Source organism: Theropithecus gelada, chromosome 7a (assembly GCF_003255815.1).
Source record: "Theropithecus gelada isolate Dixy chromosome 7a, Tgel_1.0, whole genome shotgun sequence".
Taxonomy (NCBI): domain Eukaryota; kingdom Metazoa; phylum Chordata; class Mammalia; order Primates; family Cercopithecidae; genus Theropithecus; species Theropithecus gelada.
In genome coordinates, this window is record NC_037674.1 from 17193329 (window position 1) to 17213172 (window position 19844).

The 19844-nt window shown below is 50.6% G+C and overlaps 1 protein-coding gene across 4 annotated transcripts in view; it reads left to right on the forward strand.

The window, feature by feature from the left end:
* The window catches only part of MAPKBP1 (mitogen-activated protein kinase binding protein 1), a 52835-nt gene that overhangs the window by 23236 nt on the left and 9755 nt on the right, over positions 1-19844 (forward strand). For 2 of the 4 annotated variants that reach the window (XM_025390746.1, XM_025390749.1), the window contains exons 3-17: positions 1335-1426; positions 12651-12713; positions 12945-13002; positions 13705-13875; positions 14261-14398; positions 14665-14847; positions 15368-15528; positions 16286-16475; positions 16995-17141; positions 17361-17536; positions 18298-18389; positions 18648-18773; positions 19125-19195; positions 19351-19472; positions 19748-19823. In XM_025390746.1, the coding sequence (XP_025246531.1) occupies positions 1335-1426; positions 12651-12713; positions 12945-13002; positions 13705-13875; positions 14261-14398; positions 14665-14847; positions 15368-15528; positions 16286-16475; positions 16995-17141; positions 17361-17536; positions 18298-18389; positions 18648-18773; positions 19125-19195; positions 19351-19472; positions 19748-19823 (1866 nt within the window). Of the gene's footprint in view, positions 1-1334; positions 1427-12650; positions 12714-12944; positions 13003-13704; positions 13876-14260; positions 14399-14664; positions 14848-15077; positions 15096-15367; positions 15529-16285; positions 16476-16994; positions 17142-17360; positions 17537-18297; positions 18390-18647; positions 18774-19124; positions 19196-19350; positions 19473-19747; positions 19824-19844 lie in introns of all 4 variants that reach the window. The other 2 variants (XM_025390745.1, XM_025390747.1) reach the window with 2 other exon arrangements.

Consider the following 19844-nt stretch of genomic DNA (forward strand, 5'->3'; position numbering starts at 1 on the left):
GCCAGGCTGGTCTCGAACTTCTGACCTTGAGTGATCTGCCCACCTTGGCCTCCCAAAGTGCTGGGATTACAGGCGTGAGCCCTTGCCCCTGGCCCATCTAGGGGTACTTCTAATTCTGCAGTTGGAGCAATAAGAGAGAAGGAGAAACTCCAAAACTGTCTTAATTGATTCTGAGCCTCCCCTCTCTAGAAACTGGCCTGGACTGGTAGTAGACTGCCCTGCCACAAGCATCTACCCTATGTGTTTCTGGTTTACATTGCCCTCTTAGGGCCTCCGAGACTCTCCTCAGAGTCAGTGTTTTCACAGCAAAGTGCTGTCTAGCCTGTTCACATGTCCGTCCTGCATTCTGAAGCCCCACTGTCTGAGCCAGGGGAGATCAGGGGCATTCCTGAGCAGGGCCAGTGCAGGGAGTGCACAGTCCTGGAGCAGGTAAAGACCTGGAGCAGCAAATGAAAGACCTGGAGCAGAGGATGACGTGAAGTGACAGCAAGAGGTTAGAGGGAAGTCTCAATCTCACTTGGCATCGTCTAGCAGAAAGAGCAGTGAGTTAATTTGAGGTTAGTTCATTGTGGGTCCTGGGGCCTGCAGACAGTGTGGGGTAATAATACTAATGATGAGAGTGATGAGTGTCTCCCATGGCCATGTCCTCTCCAAATCTCTGAGCATTTTATCTTTCATCTCTGTGGGAGTTGTGGCTTAATGATAATAATTAGAATACCCTGAGTGTCGGTGCTTTGCAGAACACAGCATTAAGCCCTGTTTCTGCCTCCTTGCATTGTAGTCTGTACGAACTGGCAGACATTTGGGAGGTGGAGCCCTCTGATGGAGGGGAAGAACATGATAGAATGCAAAGGTCAGGGATATTCTGAGTCACCTAATTGATACCTAACATTCTTTTGGCTCTTGGTAGGTCAGAGTGGCCTTTCCTTCATGTCTGCCAAAGCACAAAGATCAGTGGCCTCACCCAAGTCTCACGGATCCAAGAGTCTAGTCTGGGGATCCCAGGCTCCAGCTTATACATGGTGCCTTCCTGGTTTTGGGGAATGCTTGTTCCTCTGTGGCCATGAGTTATACTTTAACGAGTTGGTTTTCTTTCCTGTGGTACCAGCGGACTGAGCCCTCCTGAAAATAGGTGTCGCACACTGGGTTTTTCCCATGTGATCAAGAAGCCCAGTGGCCAGAACGGAAAAAGCTGCAGAAGTCATAGTTCCATTCACCTGAAGACATGGGCATCTGGAAAGTAGCCAGTGCCTCAGGATGTCCCAAGTGCCTTCAGCACCTTCTTCCCAAACACACTCTGTCTATAACATGTCACTTCTGTCTTGCTCTGACAGGTGACCTTGGAGAAGGTGCTGGGAATTACAGTGTCTGGAGGCAGAGGACTTGCCTGTGACCCCCGGTCAGGTTTAGTTGCCTACCCAGCAGGGTAAGTAAGTGCCTTGGAAGAGATCTTGATGCATGGGAATTGATAGCCATGCTAGAGCAGTTGGGGTGGGCAGGGGTTTTCTGGTATCTTCTGGAAGATACATACAGGTTAATGTTTCGTTGCCATTTTTGTAAAGGGACGCAGGACCAGGTAAAGGTTCTTTGGTGCTGTCATTGTTGCCATCCTGTCCTGCTTTTTGGTTATCTACTCCACCTCCCACACACAAATTTCACACAGTTCCCAACACCATCTTCAGTAGCTACCTTCTAGTCATTTAAAGGACAACTTTGTTGAGATGTAATTCACATACCATATAACTCACTATTTAAAATATCCAATTCAGTAGTTTTTAGTATATTCACAGAGTTGTGCAGCCATCACCACAATCAAATTTAGAACATTTTCATGACCCTGTTCCTTTTTTTTTTTTTTTTTTTTTTTTGAGACAGGTTTTGGCTCTGTCACCCAGGCTGGAGTATAGTGGCTCGATCTCAGCTCACTGCAGCCTCCACCCCCGACACTCAAGCAATCCTGCCACCTCAGCCTCCTTAGTAACTGGGACTACAGGCGTACTGCCCCATGCCTGGCTAATTTTTTGTAGAGATGGGGTTTCACCACATTGCCCAGGCTGGTCTCGAACTCCTGAGCTCAAGCCATGTTGAAGCCTCAGCCACTCAAAGTGCTGGGATTACGGGTGTGAGCCACCGTGCCTGGCCCCATTCCTATCAGTCACTCTTCATTCCCACCCCTACCTTACCAGACCTTCATCCCTAGGCAACCACTGTCTCCATTAATTTGCCTATTCTGGATATTTCATACAAACGGAATCAGATAACACTGTATTTGGCCTTTTGTAACTGGCTTCTTTTTGTTGTCCAGCCTGGAGTGCAGTGGTACAATCACGGCCGACTGCAGCCTCAGCCTCCTGAGTAGCTGGAGCTATGGTGTGTGCCACCATGCCCAGCTAAGTTTTCCATTTTTTTGTAGAGACGGGGTCTAACTGTGTTACCTAAGCTAGTTTCAAACTCCTGGGCTCAAGCAGTCCTCCTGCTTCAGCCTCCCAAAGTGCTGGGATTACAGGCGTGAGCCACCACACCTGGCCAGCATACTGTTTTCAGGGTTAATCTATGTCACAGCGTGTATCACTATCTTATTCCTTTTTGTGGCTGAATAATATTACATTGCATGGATGTACCACATTTTATCTGTTCTTCAGTTGATGGACATTTGAGTTGTTTCTACTTCTTAGCTATTAGGAATAATGCTGTTATGAATCTGTTCTAGTCACTTTGAGAGAGATCAGTGCCATAGAAGAGAAATAGGGGACTGGGGCTACTATTCTTTCTCTTGCTGCCTTTTCACTCCTCTGCTCCTACAAGTGGGAAACCTCCAACCATAGTTTCTTCAGGCTTCTGGAGAAAGCTTGGAATCCCTCCTCCTTCTGGCTCCCTCTGTTCCATGCTGATAGGCACAGGAATATGAACATGAGTAGGGCTACTGCTGTACCTTTCTTATTCTACCATTAACTTGGTAATGCCTAGTTCATTCCCCAATGTAATTTTCATAGCAACTTTTATAGTTTTTATACTAGATACATGATTTGCTTAGTTTTATCACCTCATCAAAAAAGCTCCGTTATCAGGCTGGGACCGGTGGCTCAAGCCTATAATCCCAGTACCTTGGGAGGCCAAGGTGGGCAGATCATTTGAGGTCAGGAGTTCGAGACCAGCCTGGCCAACATGTTGAAACCCTGTCTCTACTAAAAACACAAAAAAATTAGCTGGGCGTGATGGCGGGTGCTGGTAGTCCCAGCTGCTCAGGAGGCTGAAGCATGAGAATCACTTGAACCCAGGAGGTGGAGGTTGTAGTGAGCTGAGATTGCGCCACTGCACTCCAGCCTGGGTGACAAAGAGAGACTCTGTCTTAAAAAAAAACAAGCCACCACCAAAAAAGGCCACCTTTATCAATCAAGTACAGTCACGTGTCACTTAATGATGGGGATATGTTCTGAGAAATGTGTCATTTTGCAATTTCGTTGTTGTGCGAACATAACAGAGTGTACTTACACAAACCTAGATGGTGTAGCCTACTACACACCTAGGCTACGTGGTATAGCTGGTTGCGCCTAGGCTAGAAACCTGCACAGCAGGTTACTGTACTGAATACTGTACATAATCCTAAGACAATGGTATTTGTGTATTTAAACATAGAAAAAAGTATGGTAAAAATATCATATAAAAAAATATATATAAAAGGCACACCTGTATAAGGGCACTTACCATGAATGGAACTTCCAGGACTGCAAGTTGTTCTGGGTGAGTCAGTGAGTGAGTGGTGAGTGAGTGTGAGTGCCCAGAACATTACTGTACACTTTACAAACACTGTACACTTGGCCATACTAAATTTATTTTAAAAACAAATATTCAACAATAGATGAACCTAACCTACTATAACTTTCTTACATTTATAAACTTTTTTTTTTTTTTTTTTTTTTTGAGACAGAGTCTCGCTCTGTCACCCAGGCTGGAGTGCAGTGGCCGGATCTCAGCTCACTGCAAGCTCCTCCTCCCGGGTTTACGCCATTCTCCTTTCTCAGCCTCCCGAGTAGCTGGGACTACAGGCGCCCGCCACCTTGCCCGGCTAGTTTTTTGTATTTTTTAGTAGAGGCGGGGTTTCACCGTGTTAGCCAGGATGGTCTTATAAACTTTTTTTTTAACTTCTTGACTCTTGTAGTAACACTTAGCTTAAAACACAACACAGTACAGCTATACAAAAAAAAAAAAAAAAAATATATATATATATATATATATATATATATATATATATATATTTTTTATTTGAGACGGAGTCTCGCTCTGTCACCCAGGCTGAAGTGCAGTGGCACGATCTTAGCTCACTGCAACCTCTGCCTCCTGGGTTCAAGTGATTCTCCTGCCTCAGCCTCCTGAGTAGCTGGGATTACAGGCTCCTGCCACCACACCTGGCTAATTTTTGTATTTTTAGTAGAGATGGGGTTTCACCATGTTGGTCAGGCTGGTCTTGAACTAATGACCTCAAGTGATCCGCCCGCCTTGGCCTCCCAAAGTGCTGGCTTTACAGGCATGAGCTATCATGCCTGGCTCAAAAATATTTTCTTTTTATCTTCTATAAGTTTTAAATTTTGTTTTTAACTTTTTAAACTTTTCTGTTAAAAACAAAGACACAAACACACACATTAGCCTAGCGCATAGAACTACATAGGGTCGAGATCATCAAGATGTCACTAAGTGATAGGAATATTGTAGCTCCATTATAATCTTACGGGACCACTGTCATACGTGCCCTTCACTGTTGACCAAAATGTTATTATGTGATGTATGACTGTACTTATTCTATGCCAGGCACTTTTTAAGTACTGTATATTAACTATTTAATACTCTGAGCAAGGCTTTGATGTTGGTACTATTATCACCCTCATATTTTAGAGGAGGAAATTGAGATTCAAAGAGGTCAAGCAGGCCCAGCGCGGTAGCTCACGCCTATAGTCCTAGCAGTTTGGGAGGGCAAAGTGGACGGGTCACCTGAGGTCAAGAGTTCAAGACCAGCCTGGCCAACATGGTGAAATCTTGTCTCTGCCAAAATATAAAAATTAGCCTGGCACGATGGCAGGTGCTGGTAGTCCCAGCTACTTGGGAGGCTGAGACGGGAGAATCGCTTGAACCCGGGAGACAGTGGTTACAGTGAGCTGAGATTGTGCCACTGCACTCCAACCTGAGCAGTGAGCAAGACTCCATTTCCAAAAAAAAAAAAAGTTAAGCAGGCAGGGTGCAGTGGCTTTGGGAAGCCAAGGCAGGAGGATTGCTTTGAAACCAAGAATTTGAAGCCAGCCTGGGCAACATAGTGAGAACCCTGTCTCTACCAAAAAGTAAAAATAAAAAAATTGGCTGGGTATGGTGGCATGTGCCTGTAGTCCTAGCAACTTGAGAGGCTGAGGCGGAGGACTGCTTGAGCCCGGGAGGTTAAGGCTGCAGTGAGTGAACTATGATCGTGCCACAGTACTCCAGCCTGGGTGACATAGTGAAACCCTGCCTCTTAAAAAAACCAAAAGGGTTAAGGAGTTTGCTCGAGGTAACATAGCTAGTATGTGTATTGGGGTTCTAACCCAAGTAGTATGACTGTAGAGCTCTGATTGTTAAAATGGCACAGGGTGGGGGAAGACCACACTTTTTTTTTTTTTTTTGAGACGGAGTTTCATTCTTGTTGCCCAGGCTGGAGTGCAATGGCATGATCTCGGTTCACCACAACCTCCACCTTCTGGGTTCAACCAATTCTCCTGCCTCAGCCTCCCGAGTAGCTGGGATTACAGGCATGCGCCACCGCACCCAGCTAATTTTGTATTTTTAGTAGAGACGAGGTTTCTCCATGTTGGTCAGGCTGGTCTTGAACTCCTGACCTCAGGTGATCTGCCCACCTCAGCCTCCCAAAGTGTTGGGATTACAGGCGTGAGCCACCGCGCCCGGCCACTTTCTGCTTATTTTTAACAAATTGCTTTTCCTCTAAGCTGCCTACCTGCCCTTTGAATGAGAAGAGCCCCCTTTATGGGCAACTCAGTCTGCGCCAGGGAGACCTCTGCCCCTGGGTTTGGGGTCATTCTCTCTCCCAAGTGGTCCTCTGGTGTTTATTGGCTGCAGTAGGGGTGCTGTGGAGCCACACGGGCTCTGCCTGGCAGAGGCTGGACTGGGCTCCATTTTCCCCTAGAGAAGCAAGTTGATGGAAAGACCTCTCTACTGGATAAGTTTGTGCAGCCTGCCTCAGGGGAATTCCACTTGTTCTTGCCTCTGCCTGGGAAAGCCAGGTTCCCTCTTGTTGGAGGTGGGGCTGGGGCTGGATGTAGCATAGGCAGAAAAGGCCTTGGGGTGCTGCTTGGTGCATGCTGAGCCCTGTGTCCCTGCCCTGGGGAGTGTGGAGTCCTGCCCGCTTTCTTCCTCACACACCCCTGGACTCCAGGCCTGGCCTTTAAGGGCGTGTGTTTATGCATGTTTATGGGCAGGTCTCAGCCCAGTGCATGTGCCTGGGAGTCATGATCCTTCCAGGTGGTGTGCAGGCTTCCCTGATGGAACCTCTAGTAGGTTTCCTGAGTGTGTGTGCTTGGCTTTGGCCACCCCCGGGCAGTGCCCCTAATCTGTTCCCTGACCTTTTGATTTCTTAGAACTTCAAGTTCTCTGTGCAAATGGCTTCTTTCTGGGTGTTTGAGTTTTGCTGTGTTCCAGAGCTCCCTGATGTGCTGCTGTGATGTTGGGGGCCACCAGATTCTGTGAGCACAAGCAGGTTCTTCACCTCCCTCCTCGTCTCCCAGCTTTTCTTATCTGATCATCCTTACACTGCCCCCAGCCCCCACACTCCTGTTCCTCCTGTGCCTGTTGCTTTAGGAGCCAGCTCAGGTATCCTAGAAACAAGGAGAGAAACAAAACTCAGAAAATTCTCTGAGGCCCAGAGGCGAATATCAAACCAAAACAAAGTTTTCTGAAAGGAAATAGAACAGCACAGGAAAGGAGGGTGGGCAGTGTGTCAGGGAGAGGTGGGTAGGAGCTCCAGGCTGAGCATGGAGCCTGTCCTAGTGGCTCCTACATCCCTTGGCTGTTGTTTCCCCATGGGAAGCCCCCCTACCAGAGGATGTCAGACAGCCCCTTTGAGAGACTTAGTTGAGCTGAACACCATTAATTGAGTTGGGCCTTTTCCCCATCCGGCTTAGTGGAGATGGACGTTCGAGCCCAGCACAGCCCCTGGGCACCTGTGCCCCTGTGCCTAGTCCTGAGAATGGGTTTCTCCTGGCTCCCATGCCAGAGTGGCCTGGGTGAGTGTCCTGCGCATAGCTGCTCCTCTCCTGCTGGGGTGGGAAGTGTCCTAGTGAGGTAACAGGGTGTATCCGGCAGCTAAGAAGAGATCTCTTGGTTGATTAAAGTGGGGAGGAAAAGAGGGAACCCCTGCTCTCCTGAGGAGGCCCTCCATTTACTCAGCCCATGTTAGAATTGATGCTGAGATCCTCAGCTTGGAAGCATTGCACTGGGTGTGACGGAATCCTCCTCCTGAACTGTGTTCTCGTGGCACCTGAGCTGAAGGAACACAGAGCTGCCTTCTTACTCTCTGTAGGGAATTCACCAGGGACAGTGGAGAGACCCGTGGACCTGAGAGAAGAAAAGGCTGGGACTCGGTGCCCAGGATCACACAGTGTGTTAGCAGACAGGCCTGTGACCTTAGTGTTCTGGTCTTTCCACCTCAGCGCTGCCCTTGAGCATCAAGGAGTCCTAAATGCCTGAGGTGCAGGAGAAACATGGACCTCTCCCCAGGGCCCTGGTTCACACTCTGCTACACAGGAGGTTCTTGGCAGCCAGGGCTTTGAGATCTTGCAGCTAGTGACTTGAAGATGTATTCACTCATTTACAAATAATTACTGAGGGCCTATCTTCTAGGCCCTGGGAACTTAACAGTAAGTAAAACAGACCAAAAATACCATCCTCACAGAACTGGCAGTCTGGTGTGTGAAGATGGATCCCCACCCCCAATGTAAGTTATAAGCATGATTACAAGTTGATGTGTGCTTTGGAAACAGTATAAGCAGTAGCAGTGACGGGGGTAGGGTTGTAATGATAAATAGGGCGGGAGGGCGACATTTGAGCGAGGCCAGAAGCCCCTTTGGTATGCTTCTGTGAGTCACTCTCAGATTTTACCTGGTCTGAAAGAAACAATTCAAAGGCCTAGGGTCCCTGGTTGATCTTGTGTGTCCTGCTCCCTGTCTATGCTGCCCCGTGCATAGCTCATCCCGTCCGGGGGATGGAGAGTGGTAGGAGGTGGATCCTGTGGGAATCCTGGGCTCTGTGGTAGCAGCAGGCCTGGACCTGTGTAGGGAAGGGGGATGTTGAAGGCTTGGCCCTTCCTGGGCAGTAGGCCCAGCACCTGGCGCCAGTACTCCACAGCGTGACTCCCCCAGGCTGAGGCCTTACACCCTCCCTGTGAGAGTGAGCAGCCGCCCTGCACCCTCGGGTGCTGAGTTGCAGGACTCGGCTGGTTGGGCCAACCCAGCCCTTGGCATGTGGTGGATCCCAGCCAGCACTGCAGCAAGGGCTCACCCTGCTGGGCAGGGTCAGGGGATGTGGAGGGAAAGATTGATACAAACCGTGCCCCGCGCTCCTCTCCCCAGCTGACCTAGGAGCTTGCTCAGAATTCACCAAGAAGGCTGAGAGGGCTCCTTGGTGCTTCTGAGAACAGGTCGGGAGGGCGTCAACAAGCCAAGCACACAGGGAGCCCTGGCCATGCTGCTGTCACTTCAGCATCTGTGTTATCGTCCCTGCATGTGGAGCTGTGGCTGTGGTTGCATGCTCTCTTTCTTTCTCTTGTTGGATGGCTTCCAAATATCAATAATTAGAAACAAAAATAGTTGCTTAAGGGACGACCTCTGGTGTTTCCTTTTCTTGCTTAGCTCTTCCATGGCACACCTGAGAATTTCTTAGGCTATACTGGGAGCAGGGGGATGTTAGAGGAGGGAGAGATTGCCTCATTGCCATTGCCTCTAGCCAGTCATCCTTCTGTCTACGTAGTGTTCCTACATACACACACACACACCATTCACCCTTCTCCTTCCACCATGGAGCTGAACTAGAAGAAGGAGGAAACAGGATATTGTGTCCCAGGAAGACTGAGTTTGTATGCAGTGACTTGGAAAGTGTTTTAAGCAGTCTGATGCACTACCCTTTAAAGGCTGAAATGCTGCTTTGGGATGAGAATTAAGGGAAAACTCACAAGCTTGCAAATAGAGCCCACTTTTTCTGGATTTGGGATACAGTTGGCTGGATTATGCATTGAGTCAATTCAATTAGATCAACTCTCAGCTGAAGCCCTTTACCATTGTTCCTGTGTAACTCATCAGAAAGCTGGGGAACCTGTCCCCATTTAGACTGAGCCTTTGCTGGAGAGAGGAGCCTGCAGAGGGCCTCAGGTCAGCACAGACTGCAAGAAGGTTCAGAAAACGTTGGTTAACCACTGAGAACTTTCTGGGCTCTGAATTCATGATGGTGGCAGGCCTGGGGCTATTACTTTTCATATACTGCATAAAGTATTAAAACCTAAATGTCTAAATCTGGCTGGGCACAGTGGCTCACGCCTGTAATCCCAACACTTTTGGAGGCCAAGATGGGTGGATCACCTGAGGTCAGGAGTTTGAGACCAGCCTGACCAATATGGTGAAATCACATCTCTACTAAAAATACAAAAAAATTAGCCAAGCTTGCTGATGGGTGCCTGTAATCCCAGCTACTCGGGAGGCTGAGACAAGAGAATTGCTTGAACCCGGGAGGTGGAGGTTGCAGTGAGCCAAGATCACATCACCGCACTCCAGCCTGAGCGACAAGAGCAAAACTCCATCTCAAAAAAAAGAAAAAAAATCTAAATATGTGGACTTTGAACTCTGTTATAATTTTCTTTCTTTCTTTCTTTCTTTCTTTTTTGAGACGGAGTCTCACTGTCCCCCAGGCTGGAGTGCAGTGGTGTGATCTCGGCTCACTGCAAGCTCCACCTCCCGGGTTCCCGCCATTCTCCTGCCTCAGCCTCCTGAGTAGTTGGGACTACAGGCGCCTGCCACCACGCCCAGCTAATTTTTTGTATTTTTAGTAGAGACAGGGTTTCACTGTGTTAGCCAGGATGGTCTTGATCTCCTGACCTTGTGATCCACCTGCCTTGGCCTCCCAAAGTGCTGGGATTACAGGCGTGAGCCACCATGCCTGGCTCTGTTATAATTTTCATGTGCCTGCTCAAGAGCGATGGGGTGCAGAGTTTCCAAAGCCATCTTGCTTTTGTCATACTTTTTTTTTTTTTTTTTTTTTTTGAGACAGAATCTAGTTCTTGTCTCCCAGGCTGGAGTGCAATGGCATGATCTCGACTCACTGCAACCTTCACCTCCCAGGTTCAAGCAATTCTCCTACCTCAGCCTCCCAAGTAGCTGGGATTACAGGCACCTGCCACCACACCTGGCTTATTTTTGTATTTTTAGTAGAGATGGGGCTTCACCATGTTGGCCAGCCTGGTCTTGAACTCCTGACCTCAGGTGGTCTGCCTGTCTCAGCCTCCCAAAGTGCTGGGATTATAGGCATGAGCCACTGTGCCCGGCCTGTTATAATTTTTAAAACCCTCCTGACTGTGACATTCTAGAAGGGGAAGCAGGAGACTAGAAGGTAGTATAAAAAGAGAAAGGAGTTCAAGACTAGCCTGGGCAACATGGCAAAACCCCATCTCTACAAAAAAATACAAAAATTAACTGGGTGTGGTGGCATGTGCCTGTAATCCCAGCTACTTGGGAGGCTGAGGTGGGAGGATTGCTTGTTCAGGAGGTCGAGGCTGCAGGGAGCTGTGATGGTGCCATGGTGCCACTGCACTCCAGCCTGGGTGACAGAGCAAGACCCTGCCTCCAAAAAGAAAAAAAAGGAAAGAAAGAAAGGAAGGAAGGGCTAAGCAGGGTGTCATGAGCCTGTAATCCCAACTACTTGGAAGGATGAGGCAGCAGGATTACTTGAGTCCAGGAGTTCAAGACCAGCTTGGGCAACATAGTGAGACCTGGTCTCAAAAAAACGGAAAAAGGAAACAGGAACAAGGAAAGAGTAGGAAATGGAGAAAGAAGGAGAAAAAAAAAAAAAAAACAGGAAGAGTTGAGGGGTTAGAGGAGAAAAGCGACTCAGGAATTGGTCAGCCTGGCAGTTCTAGGCATATCTGGTCACATCGGAGGTCCCAGTGTCCCCAAATTTGCATATTGAAGTGGTTTGTTGAGCCCAAGATGCTTAGCACTCACTAGCAACTTGCACCTACCTCCCTTCAAGCTTCCAGCCAGTAGTGGCATTCAGATACGGGGGCTGCAATGGGGTCCTACTAGGGAAAGTTAGGTCTGGGGGTAGTAGCTGTCTGCTCTTTCTCTCCTCCCTGCCTTTCCTATTCGCAGCCTCCAGGCTTGCTCTTGTTTGCTAGTTCCAGTGTTAACGAAGAGTTGAGGCAGAAGGGGCAACGGGCCAGGGCCTGCTGACAGCCAAGAAGCCTGAAGAGAAGCTGCCTGGCTGTTGGCCTTTGGCTTCTTGCCCCTGATTCCTACTACCCAGCTTCCGTCTCCAGAACTGCCTCTGGAAAGGCAGGACCTGACTCCATCCAGCAGCCTTGCTGCCTGGCGGGAGAGGTTGCCCCCGCCTTCTCTGTGAGGCAGGCAGAGTCCCTGATTGTCTGCTTCTGGCAGTCGGGGGGCTCGTCTCAGGTTTTTTGGGGCCAGGGATTCTCAGGGTGGGGCTTGGGACCTCCGTGGCACTGTAGGGCTTTCCCAGGCCTTCTCAGGCTATCTCTATCCCTCTACCCCATCTTACTGAGCCTTTCTGCTATGTGGCCCCTGCCTGGCCTCCCACTTCCTTCCTCATTCAACACATACAGGGTGTGGGGGGCCAGCTCTTGCCAAGTACACACGTGGGTGCTCATGTGAGAGACCTTACATCTTCAGGCACACATGCTTGATACACGTGTGACCCCAAGCCTGTGAACGGGCTGTGCACCTGAGGCCTGCTTTGTCCAAATCACATTTCTTCTCCCCTCCTACACCCCTTCCTGGGGTATATGGAAGGGCTGCGGGATGGCCTGTGTCCCTGCCAGCCCTTTGTGGGTATGGCCAGAGATAGAGCTGGTATTTAGGGGCCTGGTTGGGGGGACAGGCTTCCAGGGAGTCCTTATGACTCTCATGGGGCTACAGAGATAGGCCCTCTTGGGTGGGGAAAAGGAGCAAGAACAGGTTGCCAGGAGAAAGGAGTGGAGGCAGGGCGAGGTGGCTCATGCCTGTAATCCCAGCGCTTTGGGAGGCAGATCACTTGAGCTCAAGAGTTTGAGACCAGCCTGGGCAACATGGCAATATCCTGTGTCTACAAAAAAAAAAAGATTAGCTGGCATGGTGGCACATGCTTGTGGTTCCAGCTACTAGGGAGGCTAAGGTGGGAGGATTGCTTGAGCCTGGGAAGTTGAGGCTGCACTGAGCCATGTTTGCACCACTGCACTCCCGCTGGGGTGACAGAGTGAGACCCTGTCTCAAAAAAAAAAAAAAAAAAGCAGTGGAGCCCTTGTGCTGTCTCTACCCAGCTCCCTCTGCTGGGTGACTGGAAGTCCTGGGTGGCCTGGAGGGCTCCTGGGGGAGCTGTGGTTTGGTGCTGAGCCTGTTGTCTGCTCATCCCCTCAGGTGTGTGGTTGTGTTGTTCAATCCCCGGAAACACAAACAGCACCACATCCTCAACAGTTCCAGGTAAATGGGCCGGGTCCTCAGGATGCCTCTTCCTTCTGGGAGCTATGAGAAGGGCACTATCTGGAGTTTCTGTGGCTCTGGGGGCTGGGACCTGGTTGGAGCGTAAGGTCAGATGCGGAAGTGCCACATGTGCCATTGGTGTCTGCTGGTCTCACCTTTTGAGAGGCTGGGAGGGGGCTAGGCTTAGGCCAGGATGCCAGTGCCCCTCTGAGCCTGCCCCATCTCTTGCAGGAAAACCATCACTGCCCTTGCCTTCTCCCCTGATGGCAAGTACTTGGTCACTGGAGAGGTGAGTGAGGAAGAGGGCTGGCAGTACTGTAAAGAGGGCAGGTGTCCTGGCCTCAGCAGAGAGCTGCGGTCCTAGGCCTGCTCTCACTTTGGCTTCTGAAACAGACACCAAATCCTGGTTTTCGCTATACCTTAAAACAGTGGTTCTCAAGCTTTAGTGTACATCAGAATCACTTGGAGGGCTTGTGAAAGCACACATCGCTAGGCTGGTCCTCAGAGTTTCTGCTTCTGTAGGTCTGGGGTGGGGCTCCGAAATGTGCATTTGTAAGAAATTCCAAGATAGTACTGATGCTGCTGGTCAGGGAAGGGTGCTTTGGAAACCACTGCCTTAACTATTCCTTACCCCCAGGGGCCCCCTGCTGGGCTCAGGAGGAACGCCTCTGTCCCGGCGGCAAATAGACCTGAGTGGTAGTGGCTCTCAATGCCGGCTGCCCATCAGAACCATTCAGGGAGCCTTGAATAACTAGAAGTACAGACGGGCACCCAGAGATGCTGACTAAACTCCGGGGCCACTTTCTCCCTGATAATCACTGTTGCTCTCAGATCTTTACCATATTTCCTCTGTACCCTGCCCTGACTTTTGGCTGGGAGAATGATGGTATCCAGTGACTGAGGAGGCGAGGGCCCCACTCTGGAAAACAAACGGGGGCTGTATGCCTATGGAGAACTCAAGAACTCACTTCCAGTTCTTGCCTCCCTGCAGAGTGGGCACATGCCCGCCGTGCGGGTTTGGGACGTGGCAGAGCGCAGCCAGGTGGCGGAGCTGCAGGAGCACAAGTATGGTGTGGCTTGTGTGGCTTTCTCTCCTAGCGCCAAGTACATCGTCTCTGTGGGCTACCAGCATGACATGATCGTCAACGTGTGGGCCTGGAAGGTGAGTGGCTGGGTGGGATGGCCTGGCAGCCTCACAGGGGTCAAGTGTCAGCTGGGGAGGCAAGAGACTGCTGGCCTGCATGGCTCCACTCCACCCCACTGAACCATTCTCATTCTGGAAAGTTATTTGAAGCAGAAAAGAGCAACCGTGTGGCCAAGCATGTTGGTAGAAGGAGCTAACTTTATGCCTTCAAGGACTTCTGCAGGAAATGAATCTTTTCAGCTCCTCTAGAAAGGGATTATTTCCCCACCCCTCTTTTTCTGGCCAGTAAATTCTGGAAAGAAACGCTTTTTCAAGTACAAATTCAAATTCTCCATTCTCTGAGTCACTGTCTTCTCAGCTCCAAGAGACAGGGCCTTGATTCTTCCTTTGGCATCCCCTCTAGAAAAACATTGTGGTGGCCTCCAACAAGGTGTCCAGTCGGGTGACAGCAGTGTCCTTCTCTGAGGATTGCAGCTACTTTGTCACTGCAGGCAACCGGCACATCAAATTCTGGTATCTCGATGACAGCAAGACCTCAAAGGTGAGGTGCTAAAGCTGGGAGTAGCCACCAAGTCCCCGGCCAGGACCTGCCCAGCCCACCCCGAGAGACTCTGCCCGACTTGGGCCTCTCTCTGCATTCCCAGCAGTCATGCAGAAGTTTTGGATGAGCCAGATGCTGTCTGGGCTGAGGAGTAGGCCCAAAGAGCAAGGGGGTGCTGGAGGCATCCCCTGTCCTCTCCTAGGGCCTGGTTTCCAGGGGCAGGCTCTGGGGTGGATAGGGGGGGTAACAGTGGTGTACCTCCACAGGTGAATGCCACTGTGCCCCTGCTGGGCCGCTCAGGGCTGCTGGGAGAGCTGCGGAACAACCTATTCACTGATGTGGCCTGTGGCAGAGGGAAGAAGGCAGACAGCACCTTCTGCATCACGTCCTCGGGGCTGCTGTGCGAGTTCAGTGATCGAAGGCTTTTGGACAAGTGGGTGGAGCTGAGGGTAAGTTCCTCCGTCCCCAGGGGTAGGGTCTACCCATGTCTCAGCTTAGGGGAGAACTAGTGCCCAGGGCTTCAGACTAGGGGCTGGGCCCTCATGCATACGGGAGATCCCAGGAGAGCGAAGCTTGGGAGAGCTAGAGCTTGGCCCAGTTCCAGCCCTTGGTGATCTGTGTAACTGCCTCCTCTCTGCTCTTTCTGTCTCTCTTTCCCCTGCTTTCCTCTTCTGCTCAGAACACAGACAGCTTCACAGTAAGTGGTGCCTGCACCCTCCTCTCTTTCTCATGCTGTTTCTTTCTCTTCACTGGGCTTTTCTTACCGGATCCTCTGGTGCCTAGAAGAATCCTCAATTCCTATCCCCTGGCTGGACAGGGCTGAGGGCTCAGAATAGAGCAGCTGGGCAGCTTTTCCCTTGCCCCTGCCTTGGCCGGTCCCTCCTCTTAGCAGGTGGCTGTTGACGGGCGGGGAGGAGAGAAGACTGAGTGGGCAGGTGGCCTTGCTGAGCTGAGCCACTCTGCCCACAGACCACAGTGGCCCACTGCATCTCTGTGAGCCAAGACTACATCTTCTGTGGCTGTGCTGATGGCACCGTGCGCCTTTTCAACCCCTCTAACCTGCACTTCCTTAGCACCTTGCCCCGACCCCATGCTCTGGGGACAGACATTGCCAGCATCACTGAGGCCAGGTGAGCTACGTGGGCCCCCCTTCCTCCATTCGTAGCCTTACCCCTGCCCAGTCTTTCTTGTCAGTGCCTCGGGGAGCAGGCGAAGAGTGTATTGATGCCCCAGAGATTACTGGGAACACCTCTTTAGACAGAAGAATTTGGGTTTATTGGTACTTGTTGCAACCAAGGAGACCCCACGCTGTGGAGAACTGTGGAGAGTCTCAGTAAGTGGGTGTTAGAAGGGGCATATGGGATTTGGGCTTGCGTTGGGTGATTTTAGGAGTAGTTCAAGGGATTGAAGTATTCTGGTTGGATGCTGTCAGGAACTAGGGGCAATTCTACAGTGGCACATCTTGTTAATTTATCTAAGAGGTGAAGGAAAGGTATGGGGCTAAAGCTGTATTTGGTCAAGAAGCCGCCAGCAGTCATGTAGATGGGAAAGGCGGTGTTCGGTCATTGTCGTGGTTTGTGTGGTGATCTTGTTTTTATCTGTGCACGGAGTAGTCTTGGTTTTGTTTTGCCCCATCACAGCCATAGAATTACCTTGTCTAACGTTGGTGTTCTGTGAAACTGTGTTCATCCGAACACCATGGCCCAGCAGCTAGCGCCGGGTCAGGTTCCTGCTGATGGCTAGTAGGGGCTCCTTTCTTCTCTCAAACAACTACTTCCAAACCTGCAGGTCCGGGAAGGGCTCCTCACGCCTGCTCCTTCCATTGTGGATTGGCTTCTCTTTTCAGTTCCTTCAGTCTCACTAGTGTGCCCTGTCCTCTCCCTACAGTCGCCTCTTCTCTGGAGTGGCCAATGCCAGGTATCCAGACACCATTGCCTTGACCTTTGATCCTACTAATCAGTGGCTGTCTTGTGTGTACAACGATCATAGCATTTATGTTTGGGATGTGAGGGACCCCAAGAAAGTGGGCAAGGTGTACTCGGCTCTGTATCATTCTTCCTGCGTCTGGAGTGTGGAGGTATGTGGGCTGGCTGGCTGGCTGGAGACTGGCCAGGTTGGCTGGGATACCATTTTGAGGACAGAAAGTAGGGATCCCCAAGTATAATCTTAGATTCCTGCTGCCTCCCTGTTTCTCCAGTGAATTCCCTGGGATAGATCCCGGGGACTGAATTTGAATGTTACAGGCTTCCCCAGTGTGCCCCATCCTTAGTTTTGCCTCGGTGATCTTGAACAAGTTATTGAATTTGACCAAGCCTCAGTTTCCTCAACTGTAAAATGGTGTACTTGCTTCACCTAATTGTTCTAAGAATACAATGAAATAATGTAAGTGGGAGGCATAGAAGAGTGCCTGATTTATAGTGGGTGCTTCCCCTTGGTCATAATGAAGAGTATATACTAGCTATGTATGGCCTGTGACAGGCACTGGACTAAGTCCTGGCCACCATTCCCTCTTTCGTCCCATTCCCTTTCATCTCCTTGGGTAGGCAGAGGACTGCTCCCGAATGGAGGTCTGATTGTGTTCCCTCGGCCCCTTCAGGTCTACCCTGAGGTGAAGGACAGTAACCAGGCCTGCCTGCCCCCCAGTTCCTTCATTACCTGCTCCTCAGACAACACCATCCGCCTATGGAATACAGAGAGCTCCGGGGTGCATGGCTCCACCCTCCACCGAAACATCCTCAGCAGTGTGAGCCCTGAGGCTGTGGGGCCCTGCTTCACCCTCAGTGCCCCCCTCCCCACAGCTTTTGCACGTTGTTATTGGGAACGGGTCCCTAGGCCTTGGCTTTCCAGCCTTCATTTGGCTGTGCTCTGTGGTCCAAGGGTTTGTTTTGCCCAGCTGTCTTGCCCCTTACCAGCTGTACTGGTCAGGCCTGCCTCATCTACCTCTTCTAACCTGTTCCACTAGGACCTCATTAAAATCATCTATGTGGATGGGAACACCCAGGCCCTGCTGGACACAGAGCTGCCTGGAGGAGACAAAGCAGATGCATCCCTGATGGATCCCCGCGTGGGCATCCGCTCGGTGTGTGTCAGCCCCAATGGACAGCATCTAGCATCAGGGGACCGTATGGGCACACTTAGGTAATGCCAGGCCCTGGGTGGGTACTGACTGCCACTCGTGGTGCAGAGTCGGGTGTTTAGAACTTTAGGGAGGGTTGGGCTCAAAAAGGTTGGGCAACAAGATACTTATTTACAAGGGAAAGGTAATAACTTTACAATGAGTAAACCTAGCAGAAATCATCTTCCCCAAGTGGTCAGGCCTAACATCCTCATGTCAACATCATGATGCCCGTAATAGGATGTACTAGGAAGAATGTGACATTGTTTCTGTGGTATTCTTACCAAAAATGCATAAACTCAATGTAGGCGTGAGAAAACATCCAACAAACTCAAATTGAGGTACATACCACAGAGTAACTGATCAGTACTCTTCAAAAGCATCAAGATCATGAAAAGTAAAGAAAGACTGGAGAACTGTTGCAGACCACAGAAATCTAAGGAGAAGTAACTAAATGCAATTTGGACTCTGGATAGGATCTGAAGTCAAGAAAAAGGACATAGCAGGAAAACTGGGGAAATTTGAATAAGTTTTCTAATTAATAGTATTATACCAACATAAATTTCCTAGTTTTGATAATTACACTATTGTTATGTAAGATGTTAACATTAGGGAAAGCTGGGTAAGGGAAATATGGAAGCGCTCTGTTCTTTCAGCAACTTTTCTCTAAGCCTAAAAGTTCACAAAAAGGAAAAAGGTAGGAGGAGAAAATGTAGAAGTGGGCGTGAGTCCTTCTTCCTGCGGCCTGGCCATTGCCTCTTCCCACCTCTCCTCATCTTTGCAGGGTGCACGAACTTCAGTCCCTGAGTGAAATGCTGAAGGTGGAGGCCCATGACTCTGAGATTCTGTGCCTGGAGTATTCTAAGCCAGACACAGGTCAGGAGAATGCCCGGAATGGCACAGGGCTCCTGCAGTCCTGCCGGTGCCACTTATATTTGTCCTGGCTCTTGGATGTGGGGTCGGTAATCTTTGGATCATTGTGTCTTTGCTGGTTTAGAGGAGGACAGTTCTGTCCTTGCTGTGTGGTTCACATGGCTTAGGGATATGGGGCTCAGTTCCCTTGGGGCTCTTTGCCAGGCCCAGATAAGGGCTGTTCAGGGCACTCATGGGCTGATGGAGTTCTTCCATCCCCAGGTCTGAAACTGCTAGCATCGGCGAGCCGGGACCGGCTGATCCACGTGCTGGATGCCGGGCGGGAGTACAGCCTACAGCAGACACTGGACGAACACTCATCCTCCATCACTGCTGTCAAGTTTGCAGGTGCAGGCAGGGTGAATGAGACACATCCTGCCACACTCACCCCTGCTGCCATCTGCCTCCCATCTCCATGAGAAGGGTCTGCCAGTCGTTGGGGAGTGTTGGACAGCAGCTGGGAGGCCTGGAACTGGTTGCGAAGATAGGTGGAACAGAGACTCTCAGTGCAGGGACTTGAGCCAACCAGGTTGGACTGAGGAGAGGGAGAAAGGAAAACCTGAGTTTCCAGGTTTAATTTAGTTGGTTTTCCCTGGCATGTAGAGTAGCTTGATGGGGGATCTCATGGAGGGAAGGTGGGAGACAGGCTGCTCCCATGTGTGAGAAGAGTGGGAACAGCTGGGCCTCCCTCCTTCATAGCCAGCGATGGGCAAGTCCGCATGATCAGCTGTGGAGCCGACAAGAGCATCTACTTCCGCACTGCGCAGAAGGTGAGGGCACTGGGCTTTCCTGAGAGGGGCGGGGCAGGGCAGGGTCTGCCATTCCCTGCCTAAGGTTACAAGAGGTGAAAGGAGGCGCAAGTAGGGCTCTTGGGGCCTGGTGAGGCATTTGGGTGTGGGCCTGCCCACATGCTCCACCCCTGCAGTCTGGAGATGGAGTGCAGTTCACACGGACACACCACGTGGTGCGGAAGACGACGCTCTATGACATGGATGTGGAGCCCAGCTGGAAGTACACGGCCATCGGCTGCCAGGACCGAAATATTCGGTGGGCGTCCCCTCCTCCGACTCTCTGCCCACGTTCCTTCATCGCCCTAGGGGGTCAGCTCTGTGCAGCTAAGTTCCCACATCTGTCGTTCTGTACAGGACTTTGTACCCCCTTGAGCCTACAATACTTTGCCTCACCCAAGAGGTGGTAGCCCATTTGCTGCTGCTGGTAGCTCCCAGAGAGTGTAGACTGGGAGCGAAAGCTGGCACTTCCATCCCCCAGGCGTGTTCCACCTTCACCGCCTCCTCACGTGAAAGAGACTGTGTTTCTTACAGGATATTTAACATCAGCAGCGGGAAGCAGAAGAAGCTGTTTAAAGGGTCACAGGGTGAGGATGGCACACTCATCAAGGTAAGGATCCAGGAGGGGGCA